The sequence below is a fragment of the Aedes albopictus genome, chromosome 3 (assembly GCF_035046485.1).
Source record: "Aedes albopictus strain Foshan chromosome 3, AalbF5, whole genome shotgun sequence".
Classification (NCBI taxonomy): Eukaryota; Metazoa; Arthropoda; class Insecta; order Diptera; family Culicidae; genus Aedes; species Aedes albopictus.
Genome location: NC_085138.1, coordinates 355112498 through 355124836, shown reverse-complemented (window position 1 = coordinate 355124836; position 12339 = coordinate 355112498). Strand labels below are relative to the sequence as shown.

Sequence of the window (12339 nt, the reverse complement as noted above, 5' to 3'; positions counted from 1 at the left end):
CAAAAACTGTTCTACTTAAAATTTTTTGAAGGTCCGTTTCGAAATCAGCACTAAATTGTGCTTCAAAAATTTTGGTCGTTGACATAAGTTCACCACTTTCGTTTTATTTTGTAAACTTGTGTTATCGAACTGATCACCGAGCGCTCAGCTGTTATAATCTAGTTAAAAATATTGCTGGGTTCGATAAAAGAAAGTTAGTGTGTTGCCAAATAATTAGTTTAATACTCAGCATCTAATCAAAGTCCACATGAATTCCTCCCCAACAAACATTAATGCTGCACACTAGATGAATAAGCCACTCTTAAGCCTGATTTTGACTGAATAAGCTGTTATTCAGCTGTCTTTGTTACTTGGATTCCCAACGATACTTGAATAGTCCCGATTACTTGTTTGGTTGCAAAATCATAACTTGCCAAAGTTAGGGATTCAAACCGAATTTTATTAGTTGAAGCTGGTTTCCGATGGCTTCAGTAGCTACTAGACATATGCTGCCCTCATTTGAGGCAAAGAGAGGTAGAATCGATCAAGCCTCTTAGTTTTGCAAGCTGTCTTCTTTTTAGGGAATATGAAATAAGGTTTAATTCTTTTGAAAATGATTTCAAATAAACTTATCCGAAACCTCAGGCACAGGAGAATTGCATTCTTTTACTACTATTCTGACTGCCAGAAATGAGAAATTACTATCATTTGCGTTAAGCTTAGCTAGCCTGGTGTTTTTCCTTTGAATGATGGCAACAAAGCTGCAAAACATTCCTCCCAGTTTCATTAAACCATAGTCTAATAGAATGCATGCGATTCCCTTTTCCTCACACTCTCTCCTCTGCCCAAATGATTGCAAATTGAGGAAGGTTCACCCACGAGGTGCACCGTCACGCACGGCATCATCGAACCCCTAGCGCAACTTACAACTCCCTGCATCGGAAGCAAACCAAACCACCGCATCGCACCGCGTGCGCGCAATAGTCGCGAAGCGCCACGCGAAAGGAACTTGATAATCATGTTCTTCTTCCGATCGATATAAGCTATGGGTGTGCTGCAAGGCTAACTTAGTACCACTGCGGTAGCCTAGCCGTTCTGTTCTGATCAGCGTTCAGTTCAGTTCAATTCTTCCCCTCCTCAGTGGTGGGAGTATCCCGTGGAAAATCTTTCTGGAACCGCACACCTCCATGGGATCAGTTCTGACCAGAAGTTTGAATAGAGTGTGCGCGCGTGTGTCGTTGCGTTTACGCCTCACCTGAAAGTGGGTAAACTTGCAAACAGATAGAACAATCTATCGATCGGGAATTGAGTGTTTCTAGTGTGCAAATAGTTAAACGTACTTACAGCTCGGAGTGATCGGTTAGTGACAATCCCGTGCAAAAATGTCTTTCATAATGGAGAAACTGTTCAACGGCTACAATCAGTTCATATTGGATCATCGAGGTACGTCGAAGCGTTGCAATCGTACAAAAGCCTGGTTCAAGAACATCCCATCTCAAGATCATTGCCCTTTCCTCAACTCAAGTTCAAAGCCATTGCACTGCTGCTGGCTGCATCCAACTATAGCTAAAGAGTAATCCAATCAACGAGAAAAGACCAGAAAAGTGAATGTAGTTCTGCTCGACCTTCATGCCCGTTACAACTCTTGTATCCCACTTGTATGCATGGCAGGTTCCTTCTAGATCCTTTTTTGTTTTATTGCACGACTATCAGTGTGAACCAGTGGGTGATGATTTTTGGCTTGTTCTGTCTATTCCGCTTGCAGATGATCGGAGTTTGCACCTACCGCTGATGGATGGCACCTGGCAGGTGCCGACGATCATTGCGGTTTATCTAATGACGGTGCTCAAGTTTGGACCCCGCTTCATGGAGAATCGCAAGCCGTACGATCTAAAGAACTGGATCCGGTTGTACAACGTTGTTCAGATTGTGGCCAACAGTGGATTCTTCCTGTATGAGGTGAGTTTTGGGGAAAGTGTTCAATAGTGTTTTCTTGATATGGAAAATTAGTAAGACGGCATCTATACTTTTATTTTATTTTAGTTTAGTTTTATTTGTACTACGACAATATGAGTTATCATGTATGCCATGTGGGACAAATTCATAGTGTTCACTCAGTATTTATGTCTGTCTGGGCCATAATGACCTCAATTCACGACTTTAATTAAGAGATTGATTGATTTGTCTTTATTATAGAGACCTTCAGCCCTTGACTGGTTCGTCTCTTTGGTTTAAGGGAATCGTACTCCTACAAATCGTCTAATTGCATATGAAAGAAAAGCTAGGTCCAAATGCGCTTCAAAGGTTTGTTGCACAGTAGATTCTCACTGATTAAAATACGACCTTAACCCTCTAATACCCATTCCCGCCTTTAGACGAGGTAAAGCTTTGGTATTGTTTTTTTTTTCATGGGCATTCAAAACTGTTTTTTGGGCTGATATTAAATGGTGTTCTGTATTTCTCAAAATGGTTTATGGTTGCTTTTGAAGCGCTTTTATTTTTTTTTTATCATTGAAACATTGATGTTTTGATCACTTTTCAGATGTCATCGTATCTTTTGTATTGAATCGCAACAATAAATTGAATCAATTCTAGTGCATTCTAGTGCAGTAAAAATTTTATGGGGAGTTGAATAGATTCTAAAATGATTTTCCTTAAAGTTACACAGAAAATTTTTTTTTTCATAAAAAAATAAAAATATAAATATTTTAACAGCTACCGTCATTATCCACCGTGGTGGGTCTAAGAAGATTTGAGGCGAATAAAGGCTGTTGTTTTACATCAATCTTATAAACATTGTTGGTACCGCTGATAATTGCCTTCATTATAGGTTAGAATTAAAGTAGTAACCTCAGAAGTAGATTTTTTTCACAAAAATTGGTGATGTAATACATTTAGTAGAGGATGAGAAGGTCGCCTAATGCCTTGGTAGGTCACCATTCACTCACCGTGTATCAGAATATTTCTTCTCTTTTGTTCGAAAATGATCAAAACCACCTGGCAAAGTTAGTTTTCTTCGTTTATATTCTTTATACATTTATATCAGTTAAAATTTTCAAGATTTCTTCAGAAAAACGAATGTTCAAATTTTTCTAATTATATGGGACACCATAGGGCTCGGTGAAGGGAGACCATTGATTTTTAGGGTATCCATTTACCGTGCCCTTTTGTTTCAATTAAAAAAATAAGTGGAATCTTACTTTCTTGGTAAACTTGCTTCGATAATGCAATGCAAAATACATACCTGATAGGTGAATTTAAGTGCTTCTTGGTGAAATAATATCGTTACTACATCTAGATAATCGTATAAATCACGTAAGCGCAGTTTTTTTACTACGAATACAGTGAATGAGCAAAATATTGCTTTATGTAAACAAACCTTAGTGTCAAAATGATACTGTAATAAGTTTTTAACCCGCGTTTTGACATGGTAATAATTTATAAGTGTTGTATTGGTGAAATTAAAGTGAAATTGGCATACACTCCCGATCAAAAGTTTGGGGTCACCCCCTCAAAAGCATATCATTTTTTGGGTCCATATTTCCGCCAATTTGCGTCCGATTTCAAAACCCTAGATCTCATTCAAGAGAAAATAAGGCTGATACAAATTTTATTTTGACTTCAAAAATTTTTGACTGGATTTTGCATTTTGAGGGGGCAGATGAAAAAAATATTTATCAAAATTTCGGGTCTTGCTCAAAACTCTTTAACAAATCTGATGAGTTTTAAATATTTTCAAATTAAATGCTTTATTACACAAGTTTACAAAATAAAACGAAAGTCGTGAACTTCTGTCAACGACCAAAATTTTTGAAGCACAATTTAGTGCTGATTTCGAAACCGACCTTCAAAAAATTTAAAGTAGAACAGTTTTTGAGTTTTAGCTCAATATCGAGTTTTGCAACTTTTCAAAATATGTAATTTACTAAAATTCAAATATATTGCGTTTTTGCCTTTCTCGTACACCAAGGTGTACCGAAAGGCTATATGTTCACTCCAAAAACGAAAAGTTGATAGAGCCCTCGGAGGGGTCAAGTCTTATATACCAATCGACTCAGCTCGACGAGATGAGATGATGTCTGTGTGTGTGTATGTGTGTGTGTGTGTATGTATGTGTGTGCGTATGTGCGTGTGTGTGTGTGTGTGTACAAAAAGGTCACCTCATTTTTAGATAGTAAATATCAACCGATTTCAACGACCGATGGTTCATTCGATGCGGCATATAGTCCCATTGTTTCCTATTGAAAATGGTTCTGATCGGTCCAGCCGTTCCGGAGTTATGGCCATTTAGGTGTTCCGGATCGGTACCCCAGGAAGGGGCCACATATAAAAACGCTTCAAACCCATGCATGCGACACATCAAACCACGGCATTTTGAATAACCTAATGAACGGTAAGGAGGAAAATAGTCTCAGACCATATCTGAACCGGTAGTAATCCGGAACCGGTTCCGGGTGTTCCGCCGGAAGTGGCCAAATATGAAAGTGAACCAAACCCATGCATGCGACACATCAAACAGTGGCTTTTTCGATTCCCTGACGAACAGTAGGCAGGAAAACATTGTCAGACCATATCTGAACCGGTAGTGTTCCGGAACCGGTTCCAGATGTTCTGCCGGATGTGGTCAAATGTGAAGGAGAACCAAACCCATGCCTGCGGCACATTAAACAGAGGATATTTAAATTATTTGATGCACGATTAGCAAGAAAATAAGCTCAGACCACAACTAAGATCTCTTTACAGACAACCGATAGTGTTCCGGAACTGATTTAGGGTGTCCCGCCGGAAGTGGACAAATGCCAAAAGGCACCAAACCCATGCATGTGACACATCAGATAGCGACTTTTCAGATAACATGATGAACGGTTAACAAGAAAATAGGCTCAGACTAAAGACACTGTATGCTAAAGACACTAAATCTGATGATTGTTGTTGTTGATGATGATTGTCGCGTCATGACGATGATGCTGTCGAGCAATGCTTTTATAGCGCGTTTGACAGGTCGTCTGCTCGATTGGAATGACATTGACAGCAAATTTGGAATTCCAATTGGAACATTTCGTGTCTTTGCATATAGTGTCTTTAGCTCAGACCATATTAGACAATATCGGTAGTGTTCCAAAACCGTTTCAGTTGTTACGCCAGAAGTGGTCAAATGCACAAATGAACCAAACCCATCCATTAGACGCATCAATTCATGGCTTCTTAGTAAGCCTGATGAACAGTTAGCAAGAAACTAGTCTCAAACCATATGAGGGATAATCGGTATTGTCCCGGAATCGGTTCCGGATGTCTCTCTGTAAGTGGCCAAATGAAAAAGTGATCCTATCCCATGCATGCTATACAACAAATCGTGACTATTTTGATAACCCGAAAAACGGTTAGCAAGAAAATTGGCTCAGATCGCATTCAAAACTACCGGTAGTGTTCAGGATTGGGTTTCTCGGGTATTCTACCGAATGTGGCCAAATACAAAAGTGAACCAAACCAATGCATGCGACACATCAAACCGCGGTTTTTTTTTTAAATCCTGAGGAACGATTAACAAGAAAATAGTCTCAGACCACATTAGAGGCTACCGATAGTGTTGCAGAACCAGCATTGGGTGCTTCACAGGAACAATAACGGTGAACAAAGTCAACGCAAGCGATAAATATGTGTAAGAGAAAAACATTTTGACTGAACTAAGACCACATATATACAGACGTCTCACTCTACTCACTTTCCATCGTGCTTGTTTCAACGGTTGAATCAAATATAAATCAAGCCTAACTTTACCAAACACCGTATGTAACATAGAGTAATGCGGGGCAAAAGTTCGCACCTAACAGTCTTTATCAACAAAAAAAAATAATATCATTGTTTCTCGTTAAACGAATCCCTGTCATGTTACCTTCGAAACGTAGTACTAGATTTTTTCACGTTTCTTTGGTAGTTCTGGTAATAAAAAATTTAATTCAAGTACTCAAATGCGAACTTTTGCCCCATAGTGTGAAGTTCATTTATTTCATGTAAATTCATGTTCACCATTTCACTCTATGCACGAAATGTGTTTCTTTCAATTCATGACATTACATGCCAATTGGAACACGGCCTGGTACTCAGCTTTAGTATACAGTGTATTTTATGAACACTTCCAAAATTTATAACAAAGAGCGTTACTGAAGTTGTCAAAATACATTGTGAAGTAATAACAATTGTAAGTGTTGCACAAACTACTTGAAAAAAAAAATACAAATATGCTGCAAAACTTTTGAACGGGACCGTAATTTTAATCTAACCTTCGTCAGTATGGTGATGCATTATAAGTATGAATTAACAAACTTAGCTATGAAAGACCCCCAAAAAAGTACAACATAATATTCCCAAAAACTTTCAAAGGTTGACATGAATATGGCGATTTCATTTTTAAAAGGCGAACACACTGATTGCCTTATAATCGATTTTCTTCCAAAAATAGGTAAGTTCAAATCCTTTTTCAGAACGATTTAAAGGTGCATACTACATATATTATACATAATATTAGTTGCTATACGAAATCGTCATTGCTTTAAATGTTTTGTTACTATATTGATGCTCTAGATTCAGAAATATAGTGTGAACTTTTGCCCCACAGCTACTGCGAACTTTTGCCACACTGTCGAGGCTTTAGCAATGTTCCTTCCTACAAGAAACACTGGAATCTTTTTGTTTATTCGAGTGCACCTCTCGAACTACTATGAATGACGATTCTTCGACATCAAGAGATTTTGTAAATCTTCTTCTTTTGATCATTACAAATTCTTATTACAAAAGGTCCAAAAATTACATCAAAACAGCTAGAAACACATTTGTTTACATAACTCTGCCACTACATAACGAAATCGTACAAGTTTTTATTGACGAGTATCTGGCCTGACAATGTGTCGAATCCATACAAGTTTGCCTGGGTTTTTAACTCGTGCGCAGAGAAAGACCCACTGCGAACTTTTGCCCCGTGCGAACCTTTGCCCCGCATTACTCTATGTAAACATAAAAGAGATTTTCACATGAGGCGCTGGATTTCGTTAAGGTTACTTGTATCACTCACCTTTAGGGATGATTTGTGAAAAAATGTCCAAATTTTTTACGTTTCTGAAATGCTCAATGTATTAGTTGCTATGGGAACAACTTCCCTTTCGATTGTCTTCGTTCGTGGATTTTGTTAGATACGGTGTTTGGTAAAGTTACGCGTGAAATCGTTTTTGATCGATTGACGTTTCCTCACTACCGCCATCAAACCAGCAGCGGGTTGTGAAATGCAACCTGATTAGCATTTGACGATTATTTTTTCGTTACGATGAATATAACAGCAAAATGTTCCAAATGATATGTCTGTTTGTCGGTACTAAAGCAATCTCAACAAATCAAACCATTTCAGATTCCTGAGGTGTAAAAATATACAGTAGGAAGTATCAAAGTTATATGGGAAAATGAAAATTATCGCATCAACCTCGGACAAAGTTTTTTCAATCCTCTTTTGCGTCTAAAACTATTGGGAATTTTTTATGGTTTTATTGCTTGCATTTTTTGTCAAATATTACATGAATCTTGTAACCTACGATAATAAAATATAGCCTAAAGTGTGAAGAAAAAACTTTGTCGAAGACCGTTCAATCATCTGTGATTGTGAAAAAGTTATATTCTAGCTTGTCTTGATGTTGATCTGCCTTCAGTGATAGTGAAGGTGCTCATGCAGTCAACTGAAAATTCTGATATTTTTCAGCTCTGTCTATACGTTTAGCATAACGTCGGAATATGTTCCATTAATAAGTTTCCCAATTTTATTCAAATTATTGCTTTACTAAATAAAGTATTCTCAGGATTTAAGAACAGTTCAGATTACGTCGACGGAAAGATCATGCTTCGGAATGATGGCCCATGCACAGAAATTTTCTAAACAAAGCAAAAGTGGAAGATTCCAAAAACAGGGACCGAATTAAAGACCACCCGATAGGTATTAGATTGTCCGCATCACGACGGTTTCAAACCGAACAGACTCAATATATACCAAAACATCCGTATGACATTTTTGAGTTTAGCAAAGCCATCTTGGCAAGGAAACCCTGACCTTGAAAATCATAAACTAGTGCTTTCGATTTCTCCAAAAGACTGCAAAGACAACATTCTGAAGCAAAACTATCCCAGCCGTATCCCGACCAAGGAAAGATCATGAGTACATGTTCGACGAGAAAGGCGCTATCACCACTAGGTGGATTAATCTGGGTTTTTTTCAACCAATTTTAAATATTTTTCCATAAATTAAAAGCTGAATACAATACCATTCGATCATCTGAATACAGGTTTTGCGTCAGATTGATGAAACTCAAGATATTGGCAAGTTTTAGGGACGATCTTCTTAAATTTTAGCAAAATTTCCAAAAATTTTTGATGAAATGTATTTTTTTCAATAATAAAAAACTAACTTGAAAATTCTTTCTCAACGTTTATTTGACATATCATATGTAGGCGAGTTACAGTAAAAATTTCAGCTCAATCGGAGCATTCATTACGGAGAATCAGATGTTTGAAGTGAGCGACTATGCTTAAAAATAGAACAAAAATCGATTTCAAATCATCAACCTTGTATGGAAAGTCGAAAAAAAATCCGCTCTACTGTAAGTTTTTTCTTTCACGTTTTCGAACTCAGGGCATGATTCTACACCAAAAATGATCATCAGCTTACCGAGTTCAAAAATGCTGTAAACTAGTGTTATTTTTATCCCCCCCCCCTCGAACAGTTAAAGAGTGGTGGGACAAAAAGTGAAATAAATATTTGTAACGGCCTAAGTTAAAGAAACTTTGAACATGAATTAAATGAAAAATTTCAAAAATGTAAGAAAACACCTTAAAATAAGCAATTTCCATACTAAATATGAAAATAATTCTTCCGCAAAGTATAATTTTATACATAAATATGAATATTTAAAGAGTTTTTGATTACGAAAGTTAGGCTAAATACGTGATTCATGAACGGTCTCCCTGAAGAATTTCTCCAGATTTCTTGCTGGTGGTTTTTTTCAGAGACTTTTTTCTATTTTTTTTCAGAATTCCTACTGTAAACCTTTAAAGAATTCATGATGGGATTCGTCCAGAAATTTTTGTTACGATTCCTCCATGAATTTCAACTGGTGTACCTCCAGAAATGCCACCGGGCATTTCTGCATGAACCAAGACGGGAATTTTTATGAGAATCCCTTCAAATTCCTACTTAGGCTTTCCTCCTCTAGTATTTCCAAAAGTGAATCTTTGGATTCCTTTGAAAACTCCAGCTGCATATGACGAACGAGGATTTTTAGTAGTGTTATACTTTAACAATGGTGTGCGTCCTGATAGGTTGAAATTGTCATTGATTCAAAAAACATTTTTCTATAAATCTCATCTTAAAATATAATTCCATAGTTATATGATCATTTTCTGTTATAAGATTTTTTTTTGCCATCCTATGGTGCTAAAACAATTTTAGTCTGAGTCGGATTTTCGTTCAAATCGTATTTTTTTTTGGTGCAACTTCAATTCTTTCTTTGATAGTTGAATGGAAAGACACAGAAATGGTTATGAAATGTTTATAAACTATGTTCTAGACTAAGTTAAGGTAGAAAATGGTATATAAAGTCCATACTAAATCAGCTAAGTTTGTTATATAAAGTGCGAAAGAAGATAAAAGTGAGATTAAAATGGCTAATTCGTGAATTCTACTCTATATAACTTTAAGTGTTAAAACCACAAATACACCATTACCCCAAAAACCATTACAACGAATGTTATTTCTTCGATTTTACATTCGAGATTTTGAGTTTTGGTGCAAAGCAAAGGGATAACTTTTTGATGGAAATGCCATTGAAATTATAATATGTAACATTCCTGAAACTTATGGATTTTGGGGTAATGGTATGTTTGTGGTTATAACACTTACAGTTATATAAGGTAGAATTCACGAATCAGTCATTTTTATTTCACTTCCATCCTCTTTCGCACTTTATATAACGTACTTAGCTGATTTAGTATGGATTTTATATACTATTTTTTACCTTAACTTAGTCTAGAACTTAATGTATGAACATTTCATAACAATTTCTGTGTCTTGCTATTCACCTATCAAAGAAAGAATTGAAGTTGCACCAAAAAAATTACGATTTGAACAAAAATCCGACTCAGACTTGATTTGGAAGGTGACCCCAAACTTTTGCACGGTGGCTTGCCCAGTAAACCACACATCGTACAAGGATGTGTATGTCAAATCGCATTTTATTTCATGAAAAATCAAAATCACATAAAATGATGAGTCTTGTAGCAAATATGATACAATCAATTGTATAAAAATCTGCACTGCGATTTGTCAACGACAATCTATTTTGGAAATAAAACGAGTCATAAATACCGCGATTCAAAATCGCTGCGATTCGTGAGCACGGACATGTCATAGTTTAGGTCAGAAAAGCAGCGAATGCAATCGCAGTTACTTATAGAAATTATGGCCCAATCTTGCACCGGGGCGACCAACATAAATCATCACTAAACATACCGAGTGTCCCCTCTGGCAAGCAAACATCAGTATGTAGGGTAAGTGTGCCCATCGTTGTGGTATTAAGGTAAATTCATTTTAAAAACAATGATCGTACCATCTAATGAAGGGTTGCAAAACGTGAGTTGGTACCCAAGTAACAATCAGCATGCCTTGAAGGTTTATTCATGTTCTATCCTGGTTTTATACGAGCATGTCAAAAAGCTAGTTGTTCTAAATTAGTTTTATGTGGTAGTTTTTTACTTTGAACCTTTGGCGTTTCATAAAACTATCATATAACTTCTGCTATAAACATCTTCAATTAAAGACTTGCAAGTAGACATGAGTTGGTTTTATCACATACTAGCGTTCCCGGCAAACTTTGTCTTGCCGCTTGTCTTGCTGTCTTGTGGTGATTTGACATCTGTTGAGCTCAAAATAACACCGCACTCTAGATTGGTTTCATTTCGATCGTGTTGATTTTCTTCCCAGCTCATGAAAAATAAGTACTTTATAAATTTTCTTATTTTTCTAGTTGATTTTCGTAACTTTTTGTGCATATAAACACAGCCACCACGAATACGAATCAAACCATGCTGGAGTCATCCTGATCGGTTCAGCCGTTCTAAAGTTTTGTTGCCTCAAAGGAATTTCAAACTTATTTTTATATATATAGATTATATACCATTTCTATAAAACTTACATTTGCGGTTGTTGTCGGAGAGATTTTTTTTGTAAACAAATACACAAAACTGTGAGGCAATGCATAAAACCAACAAAAGATTTCGTGGCCGTAACATAAACCAAAAAAATGCTGTGCTAAAACCGCTAGTTCTATCATGAGCTCAGTTATGACTACCTCAGGAGGGTTAGCCCTATTGGAGGAATCATCAGGAACACAGAGTTTTATCAGAAAAATATGTCGCCTAGGCGGGATAATTGATGTAAATACAGAAAAATTATTACTCAATTTTATGATTTCACGTACAGCTTAAGATCAAATTAAACCTTATAACACGTTTCCGTCATTTTATTTTGTCAGAAGAAATACATAATGTCTTTTAAACTTCGCTGTGTTAAAAAAACCTTTTTTGCACCCAATTCCACCGAGTAAATTAAATGCATTTAACTTCCAAATTATGCATAGTTTGTGTGGCGCACTTAGTTTTTGTCATTATCACATTCACATTCACCACAAATTTTCCGTGGCATGTCTCCTGACACGTATTGAATAGGAAAACAAGCCTGAATTCCATATCTGCATCTTTCCAATTAATGGCTGGATAAACAACCAAGCATAATTTATTCTGACGATTGAACATTGAGAGTGAAAAATAATCAAAACAATTATTTGACAAGTCAGAAGATGGTTTTATTTAGAAGATTGATAAAACTATGATACAACCCGAAATCCTATGCCGGTTTGTATACGAAGTCCTGTAGACCCTAATAAGACTGGGCCAACTAGCCAGAACGTGGGCTTATTGAGGCATACAAGAACTCGAGAGCATTTTCAAGTCGGCATCAATGGTTTTATGTTTAGGATTTTTGAATCGCTAAAAAACTATGATAAAACTCAAATTGTTACTTGGGTAGTTTTCTATCCAAATTTGCTTGGAAAAATATAAAAACTATCGTTTCTCTCTGTTTTCGATCATAAATCGCTTACCACAACATTAGGCACACTGTTCCTATTATGGAGGTAAAATTTAATTTTGGTTCCAATTGTTGCGGTATCCCATTGAAATCATATGGAATACCGCAACATTAGGAACACATCAGCAAAAAATTTAAGGAAAATATTTTTTTTAAATAGGTTTTTAGGCAAATCTTAAGCA

The 12339-nt window shown here is 36.5% G+C and overlaps 1 protein-coding gene across 1 annotated transcript in view; it reads left to right on the top strand.

The window, feature by feature from the left end:
* Positions 1–1018: 1018 nt before the first annotated feature.
* The window catches only part of LOC109408824 (elongation of very long chain fatty acids protein 4), a 46704-nt gene continuing 35383 nt past the window's right edge, over positions 1019–12339 (top strand). Inside the window, exons 1-2 of the mRNA XM_019682204.3 lie at positions 1019–1422; positions 1745–1938. Of these exons, the coding sequence (XP_019537749.3) occupies positions 1362–1422; positions 1745–1938 (255 nt within the window). The 5' untranslated portion in view covers positions 1019–1361. The remainder of the gene's footprint in view (positions 1423–1744; positions 1939–12339) is intronic.